This window comes from Zalophus californianus, chromosome 12 (genome assembly GCF_009762305.2).
Source record: "Zalophus californianus isolate mZalCal1 chromosome 12, mZalCal1.pri.v2, whole genome shotgun sequence".
In the NCBI taxonomy this organism is placed as follows: Eukaryota; Metazoa; Chordata; class Mammalia; order Carnivora; family Otariidae; genus Zalophus; species Zalophus californianus.
The window spans coordinates 24157893-24183270 of NC_045606.1; the positions used below are offsets into that span (position 1 = coordinate 24157893).

General features: G+C 37.2%; 1 protein-coding gene across 1 annotated transcript in view; it reads right to left on the reverse strand.

The window, feature by feature from the left end:
- GNAT3 (G protein subunit alpha transducin 3) overlaps window positions 1-22445 on the reverse strand; it is a 59977-nt gene extending 37532 nt beyond the window's left edge. Inside the window, exon 1 of the mRNA XM_027574314.1 lies at window positions 22328-22445. Coding sequence (XP_027430115.1) covers window positions 22328-22445 — 118 coding nt within the window. The remainder of the gene's footprint in view (window positions 1-22327) is intronic.
- Window positions 22446-25378: the final 2933 nt, after the last annotated feature.

Consider the following 25378-nt stretch of genomic DNA (forward strand, 5'->3'; position numbering starts at 1 on the left):
TTTTCTCCTTTATAAAATGGAGCTATTAGTATCTACCTCTGAGGGTCAGGGCAGGTTAAATTAGAGATATGAAATACCCAGGACATACTTTAACTCATGGTGAGTTCTCAACATTTTCTCTTAATTGAAGCATGCTCTCTTTTCTAAGAGACTTTTCAAGTTTAATATGTTCTGTTCCTTTAATCCTTTCTCGTGGAACGTGATATTTAGACCCATTCCACTCGAACTGCGCTCCATGTGAAAGCCAGTGTATGAAGTACTGGTACTGAAAATTGTGTCTTAGATATCAGGAGATTTATCAACATGACTGATATTCTGATGTGGTAGGATAGGAATGTAACCTAGGCTGCCCTTGCTCTTGGTGCTTCTTTTTAAATAGAACGCTTAATTCGGAGCATGATTCATTTGCCGCCTTTTTTTTTTTTTTTTTTTTTTTTTTCTGTATCATTATCACATTCTTGACCTATATTGAGTTTGGAGTATTTAAGATTTTTCTACTTTTCTTCCACACCACCTCTTAGCAAACAGATTCTTTCATATAGTACACATGTATCCTCTTTTTTTAAACCTCACTTGAAGATTTCTGTTAAATTCCATTTTGTTTATTTGGACCAATCATTTCTGGTAGTTCAAGTCAGTTAGAATTTTGATTTTGTTTGTCACTATATGTTGCCAAACTCTGAATCTTACTTGAGTGTGAAATGCTGCCTATCCACCTTCACCCGAATCCCTGATAGGAGCATTGAATAGGAAAGGGTGAGGGGCAGGAAACTACATCAAGTGCCTGAATCATCACGAGCCCTTGTTCACTCTTTGTAGTAACAACGCTAACAGTGTAGTGAACAGGGCTAACAGTAGTTAACTATGGCAACCACTGAAGGGTTTTATACATACTACTTATCTGGTTAAGGGAATTGCCTTTATAGCTTGTTTGATAAGAGTTTTTATCAGGAATGGATGAAGGAAGTTTATTATTTGTGTTTGGTTCAGCTTTTAACATAACTATAATGATTTTTCTCCTTTAATGTGAGAATGTAGTGAATGATATTAATGTTCTAATACTATTTTAACCATGCATTCTTGAGATAACCCCCCCGCCCACACATACACTTTTTTTTTTCTTATATTTTATGCATTGTCAGAATCAGCTTGCTGATATTGGCTTTGGTCTTTGGATCTATGTTTCTAAGGAGGGAGATAGGCCCGTCACCGTCTGTTAAATTTTGTTGTCAAGGTTATCAAATAATGCATTAAGAGGTATTTCTTTCTTTATGTAATTTTTAAATGATTTGTTCATGAGATAATTGGTCAGATTTACTTGTAAAGTCATATACTGAATTTGTAGATAAATTTGTACATTTTCTTTTGCCAGATAATAAACAGCATCTCAATGTACACTTATTTTTCCCAGACATTTTATTCTAATAATCTTAAAACCTGCAGAAGTTTGAGAAAATAGTACATTGGAAACCTCTATTTTATTTTTTAAATTGAAGTATAATTAACATACAGTGTTATATTAGTTTCAGGTATACAACATATTGATTCAACGGTTCTATTCATTCTTCAATGGTATATATTGAGTGTATAATAAATGCTCACCAAAATAGGTATATTCATCCTCTGTCACCATACAGTGTTATTACAATAGTGTTGACTATATTCCCTCTGCTGTACTTTTCATCTCCGTGACTTATATACTTCATGACTGGAAGCTTGTAATCTTCTTTATCTGTTTCGTCCGTCTTCCCAACGCACTACTCCTCTGGCAACCACCACTTCTCTGTATTTAAGGGTCTGTTTGGTTTTTGTTTGTTCACATGTTTTGCTTTTTAGATTCCACATAGGAGTGAAATCATATGGTATGCATCTTTCTCTGACTTGTGTTACTTAGCATGATACCTCTAGGTCCATTCATGTTGCAGACGGCAAGATTTCATTCTTTTATATGGCTGAGTGAGAGTCCATTGTATTTACCACATCTTATTTATCCATTTAACAATTGGTAGACACTTGGGTTGCTTTTTATATATTGCCTATTGTAAATGATGCTGCAGTAAATAGAGGGGTGCATATGTCTTTTCAAATTAGCATTTTCATTTTCTTTGGGTAAATATCCAGCAGTGAAATTACTGGATCATACAACATTTCAATTTTTAATTTTTTGAGGAAACTGCCAGCTGTCTTCCACGGTGGCTGCACCAACTTCCATTCTCACCAACAGTGCATATGGGTTCCCTTGTCCACATCTTTGCCAACACTGGTTATTTCTTGTCTTTTTTGATACTAGCGTTTCTGACTGGTATGAGGTGATAGGTCACCATGGTTTTGGTTTGCATTTCCCTGAATCCCATGGTTTCGATTTGCATCACTGATGATGATTAGTGATATGGAGCATCTCTTAATGTGTCTGTTGGCCATCTGTAGGTCTTTTTTTTTTTTTTTTTTTTTTTTAATTTTTTATTGTTATGTTAATCACCATATATTACATCATTAGTTTTTGGTGCAGTGTTCCATGATTCATTGTTTGTTCATAACACCCAGTGCTCCATGCAGAACGTGCCCTCCTCAATACCCATCACCAGGCTAACCCATCCCCCTACCCCCCTCCCCTCTAGAACCCTCAGTTTGTTTTTCAGAGTCCATCATCTCTCATGGTTCGTCTCCCCCTCTGACATACTCCCCTTTTCTTCCTCTCCTGTTATCTTCTTCTTTTTCTTTTTTCTTAAAATATGTTGCATTATTTGTTTCAGAAGTACAGATCTGTGATTCAACAGTCTTGCACAATTCACAGCGCTCACCGTAGCACATACCCTCCCCAATATCTATCATCCAGCTACCCCATCCCTCCCACCCCCAACCACTCCAGTAACACTCAGTTTCTTTCCTGAGATTAAGAATTCCTCATATCAGTGAGGTCATGTGATACATGTCTTTCTCTGATTGACTTATTTCACTCAGCATAACACCCTCCAGTTCCATCCACGTCGTTGCAAATGGCAAGATCTCATTCCTTTTGATGGCTGCATAATATTCCATTGTGTATATATACCACATCTTCTTTATCCATTCATCTGTCGATGGGCATCTTGGCTCTTTCCACAGTTTGGCTATGGTGGACATTGCTGCTATAAACATTGGGGTACATGTACCCCTTCGGGTCCCTACATTTGTATCTTTGTGGTAAATACCCAGTAGTGCAATTGCTGGATCGAACGGTAGCTCTAATTTCAACTGTTTGAGGAACCTCCATACTGTTTTCCAGAGGGGTTGCACCAGCTTGCATTCCCACCAACAGTGTAGGAGGGTTCCCCTTTCTCCACATCCCCGCCAACATCTGTCGTTCCCTGACTTGTTAATTTTAGCCATTCTGACGGGTGTGAGGTGGTATCTCATTGAGGTTTTGATTTGGATTTCCCTGATGCCAAGCGATGTTGAGCACTTTTTCATGTGCCTGTTGGCCATTTGGATGTCTTCTTTGGAGAAATGTCTGTTCATGTCTTCTGCCCATTTCTTGATTGGATTATTTGTTCTTTGAGTGTTGAGTTTGATAAGTTCTTTATAGATTTTGGATACTAGCCCTTTATCTGATACGTCATTTGCAAATATTTTCTCCCATTCTGTCGGTTGTCTTTTGGTTTTGTGGACTGTTTCTTTTGCTGTGCAGAAGCTTTTTATCTTGATGAAATCCCAATAGTTCATTTTTGCCCTGGCTTCCCGTGCCTTTGGCGATGTTTCTAGGAAGAAGTTGCTGCGGCTAAGGTCGAAAAGGTTGCTACCTGTGTTCTCCTTTAGGATTTGGATGGACTCCTGTCTCACGTTTAAGTCTTTCAACCATTTGGAGTCTATTTTTGTGTGTGGTGTAAGGAAATGGTCCAGTTTCATTCTTCTGCATGTGGCTGTCCAATTTTCCCAACACCATTTGTTGAAGAGACTGTCTTTTTGCCATTGGACATTCTTTCCTGCTTTGTCAAAAATAAGTTGACCATAGAGTTGAGGGTCCATTTCTGGGCTCTCAATTCTGTTCCATTGATCTATGTGTCTGTTTTTGTGCCAGTACCATACTGTCTTGATGATGACAGCTTTGTAATAGAGCTGGAAGTCCGGAATTGTGATGCCACCAGCTTTGCTTTTCTTTTTCAGTATTCCTCTGGCTATTCTGGGTCTCTTCTGGTTCCATACAAATTTTAGGATTATTTGTTCCATTTCTTTGAAAAAAGTGGATGGTATTTTGATGGGGATTGCATTGAATGTGTAGATTGCTCTAGGTAGCATTGACATCTTCACAATGTTGATTCTCCCAATCCATGAGCATGGAACGTTTTTCCATTTCTTTGTGTCTTCTTCAATTTCTTTCCTGAGTATTTTATAGTTTTCTGAGTACAGATCCTTTGCCTCTTTGGTTAGATTTATTCCTAGGTATCTAATGGTTTTGGGTGCAATTGTAAATGGGATAGACTCCTTGATTTGTCTCTCTTCTGTCTTGTTGTTGGTGTATAGGAATGCCACTGATTTCTGTGCATTGATTTTATATCCTGCTACTTTACTGAATTCCTGTATGAGTTCTAGCAGTTTTGGGGTGGAGTCTTTTGGGTTTTCCACATACAGTATCATATCATCTGCAAAGAGTGAGAGTTTGACTTCCTCTTTGCCGATTTGGATGCCTTTGATTTCTTTTTGTTGTCTGATTGCTGTGGCTAGGACTTCTAATACTATGTTGAATAGCAGTGGTGAGAGTGGACATCCCTGCCGCGTTCCTGACCTTAGGGGAAAAGCTCTCAGCCTTTCCCCATTGAGAATGATATTCGCTGTAGGTTTTTCGTAGATGGCTTTTATGATATTGAGGTATGTACCCTCTATCCCTATACTCTGAAGAGTTTTGATCAAGAAAGGATGTTGTACTTTGTCAAATGCTTTTTCTGCATCTATTGAGAGGATCATATGATTCTTGTTCTTTCTTTTGTTAATGTATTGTATCACGTTGATTGATTTGCGGATGTTGAACCAGCCTTGCAGCCCAGGAATAAATCCCACTTGGTCGTGGTGAATAATCCTTTTAATGTACTGTTGGATCCTATTGGCTAGTATTTTGGTGAGAATTTTTGCATCCATGTTCATCAAGGATATTGGTCTGTAATTCTCTTTTTTGATGGGGTCTTTGTCTGGTTTTGGGATCAAGGTAATGCTGGCCTCATAAAATGAGTTTGGAAGTTTCCCTTCCATTTCTATTTTTTGGAACAGTTTCAGGAGAATAGGTATTAATTCTTCTTGAAATGTCTGATAGAATTCCCCTGGGAAGCCATCTGGCCCTGGGCTTTTGTTTCTTGGGAGATTTTTGATGACTGTTTCAATTTCCGTAGTGGTTATAGGTCTGTTCAGGTTTTCTATTTCTTCCTGGTTCAATTTTGGTAGTTGATACATCTCTAGGAATGCACCCATTTCTTCCAGGTTATCTAATTTGCTGGCATAGAGTTGCTCGTCATATGTTCTTATAATTGTTTGTATTTCTTTGGTGTTGCTTGTGATCTCTCCTCTTTCATTCATGATTTTGTTGATTTGGGTCATTTCTCTTTTCTTTTTGATCAGTCTGGCCAGGGGTTTATCAATCTTGTTAATTCTTTCAAAGAACCAGCTCCTAGTTTCGTTGATCTGTTCTACTGTTCTTTTGGTTTCTAGTTCATTGATTTCTGCTCTGATCTTTATGATTTCTCTTCTCCTGCTGGGTTTAGGCTTTCTTTGCTGTTCTTTCTCCAGCTCCTTTAGATGTAGGGTTAGGTTGTGTATTTGAGACCTTTCTTGTTTCTTGAGAAAGGCTTGTATTGCTATATACTTTCCTCTCAGGACTGCCTTTGCTGTATCCCAAAGATTTTGAACAGTTGTGTTTTCATTTTCATTGGTTTCCATGAATTTTTTTAATTCTTCTTTAATTTCTTGGTTGACCCATTCATTCTTTAGTAGGATGCTCTTTAGCCTCCATGTATTTGAGTTCTTTCCGACTTTCCTCTTGTGGTTGAGTTCTAGTTTCAAAGCATTGTGGTCTGAAAATATGCAGGGAATGATCCCAATCTTTTGGTACCGATTGAGACCTGATTTGTGACCTAGGATGTGATCAATTCTGGAGAATGTTCCATGGGCACTAGAGAAGAATGTGTATTCCGTTGCTTTGGGATGGAATGTTCTGAATATGTCTGTGAAGTCCATTTGGTCCAGTGTGTCATTTAATATCTTTATTTCCTTGTTGATCTTTTGCTTAGATGATCTGTCCATTTCAGTCAGGGGGGTGTTAAAATCCCCCACTATTATTGTATTGTTGTCAATGTGTTTCTTTGCTTTTGTTATTAATTGGCTTATATAATTGGCTGCTCCCATGTTCGGGGCATAGATATTTACAATTGTTAGATCTTCTTGTTGGATAGACCCTTTAAGTAGGATATAGTGTCCTTCCTCATCTCTTATTACAGTCTTTGTTTTAAAATCTAGTTTGTCTGATATAAGGATTGCCACCCCAGCTTTCTTTTGGTGTCCATTAGCATGGTAAATGGTTTTCCACCCCCTCACTTTCAATCTGGGGGTGTCTTTGGGTGTAAAATGAGTCTCTTGCAGACAGCATATTGATGGGTCTTGTTTTTTAATCCAATCTGATAGCCTGTGTCTTTTGATTGGGGCATTGAGCCCATTTACATTCAGGGTAACTATTGAAAGGTATGAATTTACTGCCATTGTATTACCTGTAAGGTGACTGTTAACTGTCTGTTGTCTGTGTTCGTTTCTGCTCTTTGCTGCTTTTAGGTTCTCTCTTTGCTTAGAGGACCCCTCTCAATATTTCTTGGAGGGCTGGTTTCGTGTTTGCAAATTCTTTTAGTTTTTGTTTGTTCTGGAAGCTTTTGATCTCTCCTTCTATTTTCAATGATAGCCTAGCTGGATATAGTATTCTTGGCTGCATATTTTTCTCGTTTAGTGCTCTGAAGATATCTTGCCAGTCCTTTCTGGCCTGCCAGGTCTCTGTGGATAGGTCTGTTGCCAATCTAATGTTTCTACCATTGTAGGTTACATATCTCTTCTCCCGAGCTGCTTTCAGGATTTTCTCTTTGTCTCTGAGACTCGTAAGTTTTACTATTAGATGTCGGGGTGTTGACCTATTTTTATTGATTTTGAGAGGGGTTCTCTGTGCCTCCTGGATTTTAATGCCTGTTTCCTTCCTCACATTAGGGAAGTTCTCTGCTATAATTTGCTCCAATATACCTTCTGCCCCTCTCTCTCTCTCTTCTTCTTCTGGGATCCCAATTATTCTAATGTTGTTTCGTCTTATCGTATCACTTATCTCTCGAATTCTGCCCTCGTGATCCTGTAGTTGTTTCTCTCTCTTTTTCTCAGCCTCTTTATTTTCTATCATTTGGTCTTCTATATCGCTGATTCTCTCTTCTGCCTCATTTATCCTAGCATTTAGTGCCCCCATTTTTGATTGCACCTCATCAATAGCCTTTTTGATTTCGATTTGGTTAGATTTTAGTTCTTTTATTTCTCCAGAAAGGGTTTCTCTAATAACTTCCACGCTTTTTTCAAGCCCAGCTAGTATCTTTAAAGTCATGATTCTGAACTCTAGGTCCGACATCGTACTAATGTCCGTATTGAGTAGGTCCCTGGCTGACGGTACTACCTCTTGTTCTTTTTGCTGAGGTGATTTCTTTCGTCTTGTCATTTTGTCCAGAGGAGAATAGATGAATGAGAGAACAAAAGGCTAACAGGTTTACTACGTCCCCAGCAAATATACTGTATACAAATCAGAAAAGACCTGAAACCAGGGGAAAAGAAAGGGAAAGAAAGAAAAAAGAAAGAGAAAAAGAAAAGAAAAAGAAAAAAAAAGATAAAAACAAAAACAAAACAATTCAAAAAAGGCAGAATATGATCAAATATGATCAGGCTAGTGCATAGATCAGTGCCACACACTAGATTTTGGGCGTATTTTGGTCTGCTAGAAAAAAGTGCCTCCTAAAATTTTAAAGGAAGAAAGACATATATGTACAAAATAAGGGTTGATACAATGAAGGGATGGAAGATGACTGTAAAGATGAAAATTATAAAAGATTTTATAAAAGGACTTGGTAAGATAAGTTGTTTGAAAAAAGAAAGAAGATTTAAGGAAAAAAAAAAAAAAAAGGAAAAAGGGAGAGAATGTGATCAGGCAGGAGACTAGAACAAAGCCATACACTAGTGATTTAGGGTATATTTTGATCTGTTAGAAGAAACTGTACCTCAAAATTTTAAAGAGAGAACAACTTATATATATATGCCAAAAACAAGGATAACTACTATGAAGGGATAAAATATGACTCTAAAAATGAAAAAAAAAAAATGTTTTTTTTTTTTAAAAAAAAGGGATTTATAAGATGTTGGTTGAAAAAGGGAAAAAGAAAAATAAAAAAAAGTCAACAAAAATTAACTTTGATGAAATAATGAATCATGGTAAAAAAAAAAAAAAAAAAAAAAAAAAAAAGAAGCCATGAATCTATGTGCAGTATTCCCCTAGCGCTGGAGTTCTCCTATTCTCCTTGATCGATCAACTTGGTCTTGGCTTGCTGGCTGTTTGTGTTGATCTTCTGGGGGAGGGGCCTGTTGCTGTGGTTTCCAAATGTCTTTGCCGGAGGCGGAATTGCCCCGCCCTTGTCGGTCCGGGCTAAGGAAGCTGCTCCAGTTTGCTCTCAGGAGCTTTTGTTCCCTGCAAGCTCTCGGCACAGCTCTGGAGGACCAGGGCGAAAATGGCGGCCTCCCAGTCTCCGCCCGGAGGAGCCGAGAACTCAGGGCCCCACTCCTCAGTGCGCCCCCAGAGAAAAGCAGTCACTCCCGTGTCCCCGGTCTCCGGCCGCTCTCCATGCTCACCCGGCCCGCGATCGAGCGTTGCTATCTCTGGCACCCGACCCCGCTCGGAGTCTCCAAACCCAGCAGATCCCTGCAGTGCGCTCCCGCACCGCTCCTCCCCGGGAAGGAAGGGGAGTCTCCCCGGATCTGCTGCTTGTTGGGTCCTTGCTGGGGGAGCCGTGCCCCGACTGGGCCGCAGATCACAGTTTATGGCAACCCCGAGCTGAGAGCCCGCGACTCTGCTCCGTATCTGCAGCCGGCTTCCCCGCCCCGACACCTGGGAGCTCTGCCGCACTCAGGCACCCCCGGTCTCTCTGTGACCCCAAGGGTCCTGAGACCACACTGTCCCGGGAGGATTCCACCCCCCGCTTAGCCACTGCAGCGACTTCCCTCCGCCGAGCCAACTTTTAAAAGGTCCGATTTTGTGCTCCGCGGCTCTAGCACTTGCCAGAAGCGGCCGGCGGAGGCCCCTCCCCCGCCGTTTATCCTCCCGAATATCGCCTCGGATTCACTTCTCCGCACGTCCTACCTTCCAGTAAGTGGTCGCTTCTCTGTTCAGAGAGTTGTTGCTACTCTCCTGTTCGATCTCCTGTTGAGTTCGTAGGTGTTCAGAATGGTTTGATCCCTATTCAGCTGAATTCCTGAGACCAGACAAAATCTAGGTCTCCTACTCCTCCGCCATCTTGCTCCGCCCCCGGCCATCTGTAGGTCTTTGGGAAAATGTCTATTCAGGTTCTTTGTCCATTTTTTAATTGGATGATGATGATGGTGATTTGGTATTGAGTTATATAAGGTCTTTATACATTTTGGATGTTAACTCCTTATCAGAGATAACATCTGCAAATATCTTGTCTCATTCACTAGGTTGCCTTTTTGTTGATGGTTTCCTTTACTGCGCACATATATTTATGTTTTTTTATTTTGTTGTAGTCCCAGTAGTTTATTTTTGCTTTTGTTTCCCTTGCCTGAGGAGACATTTCCATAAATAAATTGCTAAGAGTGATGTCCCTGAGATTACTGCCTATTTTTTTTTTTCCAGGAGTTTTATGTTTTGGGTCTCCCATTTAGGTCTTTAATCCATTTTGAGTTTATTTTTGGAGTCTAGTTTCATTCTTTTGCATGTACTCTCCACTTTTCCCAGCACCATTTATTGAAAAAGCTGTCTTTTCCCCATTGTACCTTCTTTCCTCCTTAGTCCTATGACTATGATTAATTGATCTTATAGGCATGTGTTTATTTCTTGGCTCTCTATCCTGTTCCATTGATCTATTTGTCTATTTTTGTGCCTGTGCCATACTATTTTGAATACTAAAACTCAATAGTATATCATGAAATCTGTGATTGTGATGCCTCCAGCTTTGTTCTTTCTCAAAATTGCTTTCGTTATTTAGGGTTTTTGTGATTTCATAAATATTTTAGGATAATTTATTCTAGTTCTGTGAAAAATACCATTGGTATTCTGCTAGAAATTGAATTGAATCTGTAGATTGCTTTGGGTAGTATGGGCATTTTAATGGCATTAATTCTTTCAGTGCATGAGCATTGAACCCATAGGTTTGTGTTGTCTTCAATTTCTTTCCTCAATATTGTATAGTTTTCAGTGTATAGGTCTTTCACCTCCTTGGTGAAATTTATTCCTAGGTATTTTATTCTTTTTGGTGCAATTGTAAATGGGACTTTTTAAAAGTCTGCTACTTCATTGTTTGTGTATAGAAATGCAACTGATTATGTATATTAATTTTGTATGCTGTAAATTTACTGAATTAATTTATCTGTTCTAGTAATATTTTTGGTGGAATCTTTGGGGGTTTCTACATATAGTAACATGTCATCTGCAAATAGTGAGTTTTACTTCTTCCTTACCAATTTGGATGCCTTTTATTTCTTTTCCTTGTCTGATTGCTGTGCCCGGAACTTCCAGTACTGTGTTGAATAAAAGTTGTGAAGTGAATATCTTTATCTTGTTCTTGATCTTAGAGGAAAAGTTTTTAGTTATTCACCATTGAGTATGTTTCCTGTAGGCCCACTTTGTTAAAAGTTCTCATCATGGATGTATATTCTATTTTGTCAAAAGCTGTTTTCAGATGAACATGTGTTTTTTATCCTTTCTCTTATTAATGTGATATTTCATGTTGATTTTGTGAATATTGAACCACCCTTGCATCCCTGGAATAAATTCCACTTGATTGTTGGTGAGTGATTCTTTTAATGTATTGTTGAATTCAATTTAATATTTTTTAAGGACTTTTGCATGTACGTTCATCAGAGATACTGGCCTGGTAGTTCTTTTTTTTTTTTGTGGTGTCTTTGTCTGGTTTGGTATTACAGTATGCTGGTCTCATAGAAGGCATTTGGAAGTTTTCCTTCCTCTTCTATTTTTTGGACTAGCTTGAGAAGAATAGGTATTCACTCTTAATGTCTGGTAGAATTTACCTTTGAAGGCATCTGGTCCCAGACTTTTGTTTGTTTTTTAAATCCATTTGGTCAGCCACACCTTTTGACTAGAGCATATAGTCCATTTACATTTAAAGTAATTATTCATAGGTATGTACTTATTGCCATTTTGTGGATTGTTTTCTGGTCGTTTTTGTAGTTCTCTGTTCCTTTCTTCTCTTGCCCTCTTCCCTTGTAATTTGATGGCTTTCTTTAAATGTTACACTTGTATTCCTTTCTCTTTATTTTTTGTGTATCTGCTACAGATTTTTGATTTATGATTACCTTTAGGTTGATATATAACATCTCACATGTACAGTAGTCTGTATTAAGCTAATAGTCATTAAGTTCAAGCACATTCTAAAAACACGAAATTTTCCCTCCCTCATTGATGTTTTATGTACATAAAGTTATACTTTATATATGTAATTTTCTATATCCCTTGACTTATTTTTATAGATATAATTGATCTTAACCGCTTTTGTGTTTTAACTTTCACACTGGCTTTATAAGTGAGAAATCCATTACCTTTACTCTATATTTGCTTTTACCTGTGAAATATTTTCCTTTCAAAATTTTCATCTAGTTATGACCTTTTCTTTCCACTCAAAGAATTTCCTTTAACATTACTTGTAAGGCTGATTTAGTGGCAATGAACTCCTTTAACTTCGTTCATCTGAGAAGCTCTGTATCTCTCCTTCTATTCCAAATGATAACCTTGCTGGGCATAGTATTCTTGGTTGCAGGTTTTTACCTTTCTTGGAATATATTATGCCCCTCTCTTCTGGTCTCCCATGTTTCTGCTGCAAAATCTGCAAAGAGCCTTATGGGGTTGCCCTGTATATAACGGTTTTCTTTTTTTTCTAGCTGCTTTTAAAATTCTCTCGTTATCATTACTTTTTGTTATTTTTAATTATTATGTGTCTTGACATGGACCTCCTTGGGTTAATCTTGTTAGGGACTTTCTGTGATTCCTGGTCCTGAATGTTTGTTTCCTCTCTCAGACATGATTACTCTTGATGATGTCACTGAGTTCCCTTAAATGATTCCCATTTTTTACTCTTTTTGCTGTTCAGCTTGCTTGCTTCCCATTCCTCTCCGCTACATTGCTGATTTGTTCTTCTGCATCTTCCAATCTGCTCTTGATTCCCTCTGGAGTATTTTTTTTATTTTCACTATTGAATGCTTCATCTCTGACTGATTCTTTTTTATATTTTGTATCTTTGTGAAAGCTCTCACTGAGTTTATCCATTCTTCTCAAGTCCAGTGAGTTTCCTTAGGACAATTACTTTGAATTCTCTACCACACATATTGTTTATCTTCGTTTCACTTAGCTTTTTTTTGCTGTGATTTTGTCTTATTCTTTCATTTGAGACCTATTCCTCTGTCTCATTTTGTCTAACTCTATGTTTGCTTCTGTGCGCAAGGGTGATCAGATACATCTCCTGGTCTTCAAAATAGTGGCCTTGTGTAGAAGAGGTCCTGTGGTACCCTGTATCACAATGCCCCCCACCAGTCACCAGAACCAGATGATCCAGGGTATCTCCTGTGTGGCTGCATGTGCCCTACTGTCGTCACTGAGTTGTGCTTGTTTTCTGCCCAGCCAGCTGCTATGTATTGGGTGCAGACATATCCAGTGGCAGGGCTTGCTCCCTGTGCAGACAGCTAGGAAGCTTGGATGCAGGAATTGTGGTGTGCTGGTGTCGGGGGTTATCTTCCCTTCTTCCCAAGACAGGAATCATTTTGGAACGGTGCCGTTCCCTGCTGGGGCTGCTTGCACAGTGTGGTGGTGGTGGTGGTGGGGCTCTTTAAGGGCAGAGACTCAGTTTCCTATTGCCTTCTGACTCTCCTGGAGTTAAGCCCACTGATTTTTAAAGTAATTGGAGTTAAACCCCACTGATTATAAAACCTCTCAAATTTAAGCCCCACTGGTTTTCAAAGCCAGACCTTATGGAAACTTGTCCTCCCACTGTGAGTTCCCAGTTCCTGGGGTACCTGGGGTGGAATTTGATCCTCTTGCTTTGCTGCACTTGTGGTGTCCCTCCTGTTTGTGGTTAGTCTCACCGGGGGTTTGGGTCACAACTGCGTCTTCACTGCTCCTGCCCTTTTTGATGTGGACTCCTCCCTACAATTAACTGTGGAAGGTCTCTTTGGCCAGTCTTCAGGTCATTGTCAGAGTTAGTTGCATATGTGTAGCTATTCTCTCAGTGTGTCCAAGGAACAGGTGAGCTGAGCATCCTCCTACTGTACCATCCTCCCTGGACTCCCCTAAACACCTATATTTTGTATCATTTACCAATTGTTAACGTTTTGTCATGTTTCTTTTCTTTCATATATATATGAAATAATGATATGTATGTATTTACATATATATAGTATGCTTTGTTTTGCTGAACCTCCGAAAGCATCACTTTACCCAGAAATACTTCAGAATGCATAAGAATAAGGCCATTTTTTTCTATAAAATCACAATACTAGTTTCATGTTTGAGAAAATTTATATTAATCCAAAATGTGATCTGGTATTTTTATATTCAGTTTTATCTGATTGTTCCAAAAAATGTTTTTCATACCTCTTATAGTTCTTGGATCCAAGATCCAGTCAAGGTTTATATATTCCTTCTGGTTATTATGCTATTTAAATTTGTTCAATTTAGAATATCTCCATTTTCATATTGTTTTTATTTTGTTTTTATGACATTAGCATTTTTGGAAGGTCTAGGGTAACTTCTTTTATTTATTTATTTACTTTTTTAAAGATTTATTTATTTGACAGAGAGAACACGAGAGCAGGAACACAAGCAGGGGGAGTGGGAGAGGGAGAAGCAGGCTTCCCGCAGAGCAGGGAGCCCGACGCGGGGCTCGATCCCAGGACCCCAGGATCATGACCTGAGCCAAAGGCAGACGCTTAATGATTGAGCCACCCAGGGCCCCCTAGGATAACTTCTTATATAATGTCCAGTATTCTGTATTTACCTGATTAGATTCAACATAAATATTTTAGCATAAATATGATATAAATAATATGGGTTTTTTGTGCATCACATCAGTATGCTTATGGTGTTAGATATATTTCTATGACTATTAGTATGTCTGAGTACCTATTTCTGTGATAGAATACTAATAAGCATCACAAATCCGTAAAATACCTTATCGGGCAAACTAAGCATGTTTTATTCGTGAGAAATATTGTGGCTATGTACTATCTTTTCTAATGAAATTTTATTTAAGTACTTCCAATTTTATACTTGTTTCAAAAATATAATGTTCAAAGATGATATGAGCCTTTTTGGATTTTAAGAAGTATTTTAAAAATATGTCATCTTTCTTATTACTATATGTTTTAGGCTGAAAAGGGAAGAAACTAAAATACAGAATTATGTGGTTTTCCCCAAAGAGGCCTATTTTAATTAGAGATATAGACGATAGATAGATTTGTCTAAGTATTCATTAATTGTGGAACAGGCATTTAAACACCTTTTTTTTTTTAAATAATAAAGTTTTAAAAAAAAGGGCCTTGGTTAATTACATGGTTATTTTATCCACATTTGATGATTGGGCAAAGGAAAACAGAGGATTGAATATATCAAATCTCTAGTGCTCACTGGAGTTGTCCCTCCTAGTTTCCAGACCCATATATTCATCTATTTAATAGGTATCTCCACTTGGTTGTGCTATAAACATCACCCATTTGAATGTCCTAAATCATTTCTCCTTTCGTATCTTCCCCAACTTAAACTTTGTCTTGCCTTTCACATACCGATGAATAAAATGATCACCATATTCAATTTCACCTTTAATCATTACTTTCACTTAAAACCCATATGCAGGGGCGCCTGGGTGGCTCAGTTGGTTAAACCGCTGCCTTCGGCTCAGGTCATGATTCCAGAGTCCTGGGATCGAGCCCAGAATTGGGCTTCTTGCTCAGCGGGGAGCCTGCTTCTCCCTCTCCCTCTGCCTGCCTGCCGCTCCCCCTGCTTGTGATCTCTCTCTCTCTCTCTCACTATCTCTCTCTCCGTGTCAAATAAATAAATAAAATCTTAAAAAAAAAAAAAAACCAACATATGCAGTCAGCTAGCAAGTTCTGTTCACCTTGTCTCTGGATGTCCCTCAAATCTTACTTCCAAACTTGTAATTTCCACCTTAACTTACAATCTCATCAAGTATTTGCATAGTAGTGACAGTTTCCTAGTTGGCCCACCTACCTCAATCATTCTTATAAAATCTTTGTCTCATAGTATAGCCAGGATGGTTTTTGACCCCCCCCCAAAAAAATCCAAATATTATCATTCTCACTTACATTCTGAAAACGTATCAATATCTTCCAGTTGAATTAAACAAGCTCTTTATGGGAAGACATATATATGGCTTTTCTTTAGCTCTGTTTCCACATATCAAATGTATGTGTATGCTTTAGACACTATGAACAGCTTACAGAAATATTTTAGATTCCGATTCTGTCATTCTTCCATACATACATCATGCATGCATGCATTCCTGTGCTAAGCCATAGGAATTCAATGAAGAACAAAGCCTGACATGTTTGTTTTCATAGACCTTAGAATGCAGATAAAAATCTAAAACTGACATGGATAAAAATAAGAGGCTTTGTTTTCTTATAAGCTAATTTGTGATCTTAGAAACGGAATTATCTTCTTAATTTCTTAAGATTCCTATCTGTATAATGAAAATAATATCTATTTTATAGGGGTGTTTTTGTAGATTGAAAACAATAGCAAGCAGTGGAGAAATGTGAGATCCCATTCTATCAGAGATAGAGATAAAACTCAGCTTTGCCACAAGGTTGCCCTCGGGCAATGGACAGAGAATGATCACAAAGGAGTTAAAGAAGATTGAAGTACAGAATTGCTATAAGGAGAAAGACTATAACTGGGAGCCTCATAAAATACAAAGTTTAAGGATAAATAGGCAGCAAGATAAACCTGAAAAATAATTTTGAGATCTCCTAAGTTGCAATCAGTTCACTGATAAATAACAGAAATTTGCAAATATGGATCAAAACATGGGCAAAGGAAGGATATTAGTGTCCTTCTTCCAGAAGAGATCATTAAGTTCTGACGTGAGGTCCCCAAGAGACAGGACAGATTGCGAAACATAAGATCCAAGGACAAACTTTGATAGGTGAAAGCACTTAAGAATGGGGAGAAGAAGCAAGTTTCAATAAAGGGAGCAGTGAGAGGATATAAAACACCAGAGGGTAGTGCGGTGTTACAAGATGAAGAAAGAAGAGAGATGCGAAGTTACCGAGGTCTGGGTTTTGTGAATTGGGGGTTATCAGGGCTCTACGAGAGATAACATTTTAGTAGAGAGGAAGATACACAGGTAGATTGTCATTAACTGAAGAGAATGTAGAGGGTAAGAAAACAAGCAGCGAGCAAACACTTTGAGAAGTATTTCAATGCAAAAACATGTTTAAAAAGGTACCCGTGTAAGGTCAATTCAAGAAGATTATGGAGTCAAAGAATGTTCTTTAGGCTAATGGAGAGAAATAGCTCTATATGCCCCGAGGAAGGAGCCAGTAGAGAATTCTGAAAATGCACTTAATTACCTTCTATTGCCTTAAGAAAAAGGAAAAGAAAAAATAATTCATAGAGCAAAATTCTTAAGATATGGAAGAGGATCAAATTTATAACACAGAGGATGAAATTAGCTTTAAACTGAAAATGGAATAGTTCCGTGAGATTGGAGACGATGACTGATCACTATCTGGTACACGGATGTTCATCTAGGGTGAGGCGAGGGGAGGAGGGGTTTTAGACGAAAGTGATATCGGGAACACAAAAACAGCTTCCCTTTGGGTGACTTTAGGAGAAAACTAGGACTGAGTAAAATACTCATTGGTTATAAAGTTAAGGTTATCAGCTAAAGTTAAAAACAGAAATTTGTCAGCCAGGAAACAGAAAATGATACCATTTTATTCTACAACACCCGGGAATGAAGGAAGTTGGGAGGATGCGTGGGGGTCAGGGTTAGATCTTCCCTAAGGGCTGAAAAGATGTTGACTAGCATCACTTTGGTGGAAATTGGTTGGCTTCAGGGTATTAGAACAACGGTGAATGGAGAGTTTTGAGGAATTAGCTAGGGTTGAGGGTATGAATCTCAAGGCAAAAGATTAAAGGGACGGGATTATGTCAGAATTGTCAGAGGAATGAAGCCAAAATGGCTGATTCCGATTGAAGGGGTCAGGAAAGTATATGAAATGGAAGAACTAACTCAGCAAGAGTCGAAAAGAATGAGATAATATAAAACGCTGGTCAGAGATTGAAACTTTCAGACATCTTGAGAAAGGAACAATTAATTCTAAGTAGCACATTTATTCTATTTGAATATGAAATCCTGAGGCAGGAATGAAAGCTGTGAAATCTGCTTTAAAGCATCAGGAGCTGATGAACAGAATGGGTGTTTTTCCACATCTTGGTGGGTCTCGTCCTCAGTTTCACATTCAATCAATCCTACTTCTATAGGGTCAAGGCTACACTGATGTATATACACATCAATACTTGGAGAAAACTTAGATAAGCAGATGGATTCTGAGTTTGAGTCTCAAATCTTAACTGGAGGTATATTTTATGTGAAATCTCTCATGGAGTCATTATGCTCTCAAAAGTTCACTACCCTCCTATCTCTCTAACAGTCTGGGGGCGTAAATAACTTTTTGTTAGCTGCTCATGGTGCTTACGTAAATGTTTTTAAAGGTACAGTATAGCTTGCCCTTGAATCAGTAATTCAGAGTTTGAATGAAAAAAAAAGTGAATGCAAAAAAATTCTGTGATACTACTAGAGAGGTTCTGTTAAGTTAGAGTTAACCAGAGTCTTTTCCAGAGTATTTAATCTCATTAGCAAATACCATCATTTGGCTAAATATGGAATGCCTTAATAAATGGTTTGCATCTTTTATGTGAGAGACTTGAGTCTATGTATAAAATATGCTGCTTATTTAAGATAGATTAACTTAAAGCAAACAACCAAATACATGCAAAGCATTTGTCTAAGTGTTTTTTGCCTGTTGGAAAAGGGGACATTACATAGAGCTATTTGATACTGCCATCTGTCATTCTTGGTAAATAAATACAACATTATAAATATTTGGCTTTGCTTTTGGAACTTTCAAATTGTTATGGTGCAAATGGTTCATTGCATTTTGGAGAAAATTTGAAAACTCTCCAAGTAGACCTACTTTAAAAAGAAAAGAATAAAAGTAAGAACTTTGATTTAACCTGAATTTCTGTCTTCTTTTTTCTTAGGTATACATAACAGGAAAACAAAAGGAAGAAAAATTGTATACATTAATTGACATTCAATTTATTTCAGTTTTGCAAATCTATTACACCACAAAAATCACATTTGTCTGGATTTTTACAGTTTATAAAATACTTTGACACCCACCATCTCTCTGAGGTTATGTGGCTAGCCTGAGGTAACTCAGAGATGTGAAAAAGGCATAACATAATGAAAGCATTAAATCAATTTTTTTTTAAATCTCACATGGCTTAAAAACACATTGTACTCTATTTGTTTTGAGTTAGATTCTCTCCACTCTGCCAGGTAGATAAGCCTATTTAGTCAATTCTGCTGTGCAGATTTTGTTTTACCAATTATTTCTGAAATAAGCTCTTAGACAGTGTCAGAATTATTATAATTCTCCTACTGTCATACTGGAAAAATGATACACTTTCCAAAATATCCATTTGTTGAATAAGTGGGGCCATTTGAACAATTTGAAAATGTTGATTACCTAAGTAAATATAAACACATTTAAAGTATTCTTTAATTTACTTTAAATTTATTTAAATTAAATTTACTTGAATTTAATTTAATTAACACATTAAAGATATTCTTTTGTATTTGGATGTTCAAGTTCATGTTTCTAAGAGTCAGATGATTGCCATAATACTTTAAAACAATAAAGCTCAAATGGCACCATTAAAAAGTTATGTGACATTTATAATATAGCACATAGGAAAATAAAGAATATAAGGGTTTAGAGCTAGAAGAAAATAAATGATGAACAGTCCAGGATAGTGCTGGAAATCACTGGCTAAAAGCTAATTATAATATCATAGCTGAAAATTGTAGAATAAATGTAACAGTGTTTCAAATATGAAGAGAAAACAAAGCTAAGTTCTCCTTATATTTCCCATCAAGCTCTGAACCTACAGAAATACAAAAGAAATTAATGTAAAATATAAAAAGAAGGGACGTGGAAAGAATGGAAATGACCCACACTGATTCTGCAATTTAATGACAGGTATTCCTTTTGAATAGAAATAAAGTTTAATCAGACATTTATAAATTAAGCCTTTAAAAAATAACTTAGGCAATCTCCAAAAGAGAACATGTTATTCATTAGAATTTGTTCTTCTTATTAAAATGTACTCTTTCTGGGGGCATCTTTACAGGCTTTTTTCCCCCCTCTTTTTAAACCATGTGACATTACTGTCCTGAGAGCAATTTTCACATGTGGCCGGGATGTCTGAGTCATCTCCAGTGTTTCCTAGAAGCCTGCTTTTTGTGAAGGAAAGAGATGTGGCATCTCTTCTGTAATATTACTAAATGTCTGAAAGGCATAATAAAGAGGGAACCTGTCTGCAAGCTGATTCTTTATTTGTAAAATAGCAATTAGATAGCTCTTTAACTTCCGTGAAGTCTTGTGTCCTGCAATAATACCAAATGGTACACCTGCTTTACAGCACATGTTAAATTTGGTAAGTTGTGTTGTGTGTTTAAGCACCTAGAATTTATTAGATGAGAGGATCAGCATGAAGCGTGACTTCTGTCAAAAATATTTTTCAATTTGAATCTTTTAAAAAATTGAGTTTAGAATCAGGATCTGATCACTACCAAGCCTTAACTGGTCAGTCCCTCATGACACGCACACAGAGACTGCTCTCATGAATAGGAATCCTATTGTTTTAATGATGGGAGAGGTTAAATTTCATTCGTGAGGGGATTTGAGTGTAGGAAGATGGCAAGGTTTAGGTTAGTTCCACTGAACGCTTGTATGTCTTAATGAGGCCATATTGCATATAAAAAAATGACTGTTTAGAGAATTTGAGTTCAAGGAAAAAATGAGGATTGAAGCAGAGTTTTTACAAGACTTTGTTGTTTTGAACTTGACAATTGAACGATCATACATAGAACTCAGAGTCCAGAGGGAAAACTTAAGACAAATATTTGGACTAAACTGAAAGAGGAAGACTTGAGAATTTGATTCACTTGTGTAAATAAGAAGTTCGGTGTACATATTGTCAGAACCAAATAAATCCAAGCGTGTTGTCTGGTAACTTTGGAACTGAATTTATGAAACTGTGACTGTCTGGGGAAAGTAAAAGATAAAATAGTGCTCCTAATGATTCCTTTTTATCTCTAGTACTAAAAGTTACCCTCTTTTCTTGATCTAACTCAACCACTTTAATCTAAAAATAACTGGTATATTGAGAAGAGGTCTAGTCTTTTGGAAATTTTATCCAAACATAGGGTTTTTTTTAAGATTTTATTTATTCATTTGACAGAGAGAGACACAGTGAGAGAGAGAACACAAGCAGGGGGAGTGGGAGAGGGAGAAGCAGGCTTCCTGTGGAGCAGGGAGCCCGACGTGGGGCTCGATCCCAGGACCCTGGGATCATGACCTGAGCCGAAGGCAGACACTTAACGACTGAGCCACCCAAGCACCCCTCAACACAGGGATTTTTAAATATATTTTATCATTACTCTTCTATCACTGTTCTTAGTACAAGAGAGGGACACCGAATGCATTTGTAGGAGTGCTTGGCTTTCCCTCTCATCTTTTATTTGCTTTTTCTATGTCCACATTACTTCTACTCTTGATCAAAGCCTCAGGGAATGCTCTGGAATGTGAGGGAAAATATACTCGGTGATTTCATAAGAGCTGGCCCCAACACCTTTCTAAGTTACCCATCCTTAGGTGGTTACTTGCGAGTGCTCTGGGCAAGTGTGAGCCACAGAACTTGTGCATAAAGGGAGAGAATGTGCTCTTTTCTTTGAGGAGCAGGTGCTGGGAATCCCACAGTTGGTTTCTGAGACACTCTTGCCACGGGGAGCCAACTAGACACAGGAAAGGGGGCACTTAGAAAGATGAGGGTATTTCGTGTGAACAATACACAATTCTGAAATAAAATGAAGTCCTGTTGTGTGTAACTAAGCAGGAGGAACACACAACTGATTGAAGTTCTTGTTTTGATCTCTTTATATAGGTCTTGATTTTTATTTCAAAAACATTTTTGCTTGCCGTGACCACTATATGTTAGATTTTTTTATGTTTAGAAAAATGTGCAGCATACAGATTTCCTTCAACTCATTAAACATTTGTTGAATTTAGAGTTGTGGTAAAATATTGTGCTGAGTTTTAAAAGGATAAAAAGATAGAAGGAACATAATTCCTGACCTGAATCATATATAAATATCCTAAAAGACTTTAAATGGAGTATTTTACAAGTGTAAAACAGTATCACAGGCAATATTCAGAAACCTGAATAATGTTATTAATATAAAGTACCTTATCATTCATTACTCTCTAAATAACTTGAGACTAATTGGTTTTCACAGCACAAGTAATTAAATAACATATTAAATTTGATCCCAAACAACTCAACATGTTTCTGTTCAAACAGAATAATGTAACTCTTTATAACTTGTAATTAAAGGATTGTTTTCAGTACTAAATAACTGACATTCAGAAAATGATTAGGGTGAGATAAAATAATAAGTGGATATGAGTTCTATTTTAATAATAGTAAGTTGTATTATTAACAAAGAGGAATTGAATCATCTCATAAATATTTGTCTCTCTGCTTAAGCAAAAAAAAAAGTGAAATATTAAACAAGAAAAGTAAACATTTATAGAGGACATATAAAATATTTTTAAGTTTCCAAGTACATATTCATTATAAATCCCCCATATGGTAATATACCTGAAATTAAAATTTGAGAAAAGGAAATACATCATAATTGAAAAAAAAGTGGGGGTTTTGAAAGCAAAAGGGAAAAAAAAATATTACCTAATAACAGCAACTTTATAGTTCTTGCATCTCGCTCAGCATCTTCCTGAAGCTTTTTCTCCAGTTCTTTGGATCTCTTGGCTGATTCCTTGCTCTCTGAACTAATTCTGCTCCCCATCTTGTGGCGTTAGGTACTTGTTAGTTTATTTGCCCAAACTTTTTCAAATGTCGAGCACAGCTCTGCCTTGGACATAGGATGCAGAAGCACTGCTCTCCCTGAGCTTCCTAACAGCCCACTCCCTTACTCTCTGAGATTCTGCTTTGACTAAGGAGATGCTTTCTGAGCTGTCACCTGATCAAAGGGTAAAGCCACAAAACCCCATGGTTGTATGGCTGGAAGCAAAAGAGGAAATTCATTATGCTTTCAAATTAAATGACCACTTATGGCACATCTTCAACAACTTGCCCATCTTGCTTAAAGAATAGTGCATAATAATGTAGAACGTGGTCCAAATCTATACCCTAAAGATAATCTGCAATGAGCAGTTCAATTGGAACATGCTCTTTATTACTGTGATTTAAAGTTATTACTAATCAACAAGCTTGTATCTTCAGATATTTGAGTCTTCAAATTCTTCATAATCATTCCAGTATCACTATCAGAATATTTATATTGAATCATCCAAATTTATAGTCTTGTATATTCAGATTATCACTCAAAATTGTTGGGAATCTCTTAGTATTAACTAGAAAACATGTTTTTTTTAAAAAATAGAAACAAATAAATGTAGTTTTTATATTTATACACATTGTTGTATTGCCACAAACCTAGAATTCAACACACACACTGCTTTGGAATTACTGATTTTAGTCTGACAGGAGCCATCTCTAAAAATTGAGCTTTTACTGCTTGTGAGAAAGCCAATCCATCAACATTACTTGAGGGCCCACTTGGTGTAGACACTGAACTGTGTTCAATTTAGGCAGTGCATTCACTCTTTGGGGCCATTAAGCAACAGCTGTTGTGCTGGAAGGACTTTTATTGATTTGGTACCAAGGAAATAAAAAAAAAAATGTTCTTTGAAATGGTAGGTAATTGGTTCTTCCTGAAAAGTAAGAACAGTAAATATGTCTAAATGTGTTCCCTGCCTTTCAACTATCCCAATAGATATCATGCACTTGAAGACCTGCAAGGTTGGGGACAAAGATTATGTTGTACAACTTTTTGTTTATATGAGGCATAGAAAAGTACTTGTTAGGTAGTTGAGATATATTTATGTCTTATATATAAAAGAACATAATTGAGATATATATGATTATATATATATATATAACTGACATATATAATTATATAATATATAATAGAATCTCAGCTGAGATATATATCTCAATTATATAATTACATTATATAATATATATAATTTTATAAACAGGGTTGGCTACCTGTGGCAGCAGGCAAATCTTTCAGTGAATATTTTGGGATTTGTGAATGTGCCCTAACCAGAAAATTATAGAATACAGTCAGTCCATCAACATGTCAGTGTTGTTCTTTTGAATCTTGTGCGAAGTTAGAACAGGTGGGGTTTTGCATATTCATAAAACAAAGAAATTTTAGTCTTCCAAATTAAATACATATTCCTGATTTGTTTACTTTTTCACATACAATATTGGGCTGTAGATATATAAGCATCATCAAAACTCCTGGATTTCACCTCTCCAAAGCCATGTAATGATAGCATAAAAAATGTGGAAAGGTAGGTACGCAAGGCTTTGTGCAAATCGTGTGGTACTGTTTTTACAATGCAAAAGGCCTGCCCCGAAGGAATAAGATTTGCACTGCTTAGTTTATTTATACCCGTCCCTGAACAAAGAGTTTACTATGACAGCATTGCAAAAGAGCAAACATTAAAATAAATTTGTTTTCGCTATTGTTTTTATATCAAAATTAAATATACCTAGTCCACTGACTCTACAAGATTCTTGTATGTTTCATAACAATTATGAACTAAGACACTTCATATAATTTGCATTTGAGTAAATATACCCCACAGCTTTTTGGTGGGGACATACCTAGGCTTTGAAAAGGTGTGCATTTTACTCAGCCTTCCTGAGTAGGTTATTAACTTAAGCTGACCAACTCCTCCAGGGCTGTAGGCAATTTTCTGCACTGTATAAAATTATAAACTTCTACTTTTCTGTGTAACCCAGAAGGTTTAGTCATCAACTTGGAGATGATTATATGATTTTTTTTCATCAGTGATTAAAATAAGCTTGATAGAGAATTCAAGACGTTTCTATCTTTAGGGGAGGCAGGCTGGGGAGGGCCGGGGAGAAGAGAAAGGTTCCTTTTACAGCGCTCTCCCCTGGGTACCTGGGCAGCAGCCTTACTAATGAGCTGGGGTTGTTAATACAGCTATTAGTCCCGTGGCTTCATTTAGGATTATAGTTTTCTGGGCCTAAGAAAATGATGAAAGTAAAATAATAAACTCCACTAGAGTGGGGACAATATCTTCCTAGCTTGGATGTGTTCCACAGTATTTGGCAGTGTTATCCATAGGAAATGTTCAAAAATTACTTCTTGCTAATAAATTGAGGCCTGGAGTCCTTTTTATTTCTTATGCTCTGCTGAGGGACAGTATGGTTAGGGCTCCTTTCCAAGGTTCATTGTCATAGTGGGTCTATCTCAACAACCTGGAAATTTTAGTGTGTCTCCAAAAATTAATGAAAAAGCCCAATTTTGGTCTGAAATAATGTCAATATATACAATTACCACTGTTAGCCCAACACTGACCTTTTTTCCCCTCAGCCTTAAAAATAACATTAGCATAATCCCTTTCTATGGTTAAACCTCATTTCATAGTGAGAGAAATTGATAAAAGTTGACAGTGAGAAAGGTAACTAAATTAGAAGCTTTTTATTCAGGGAAAAGAGCAGCTGTAAATTTTGTTCTTGAAAACAAACAGAAAGCTATCTAAGACACCATAATGTTAGAGTTCTATGTATTAGCCAGCTGAAGGGATAAATTGCTCTGTGTAAACACACACACACACACACACACACACACACACACACACACACACACACACACACACCCCTTGAAAGCAGGAGACA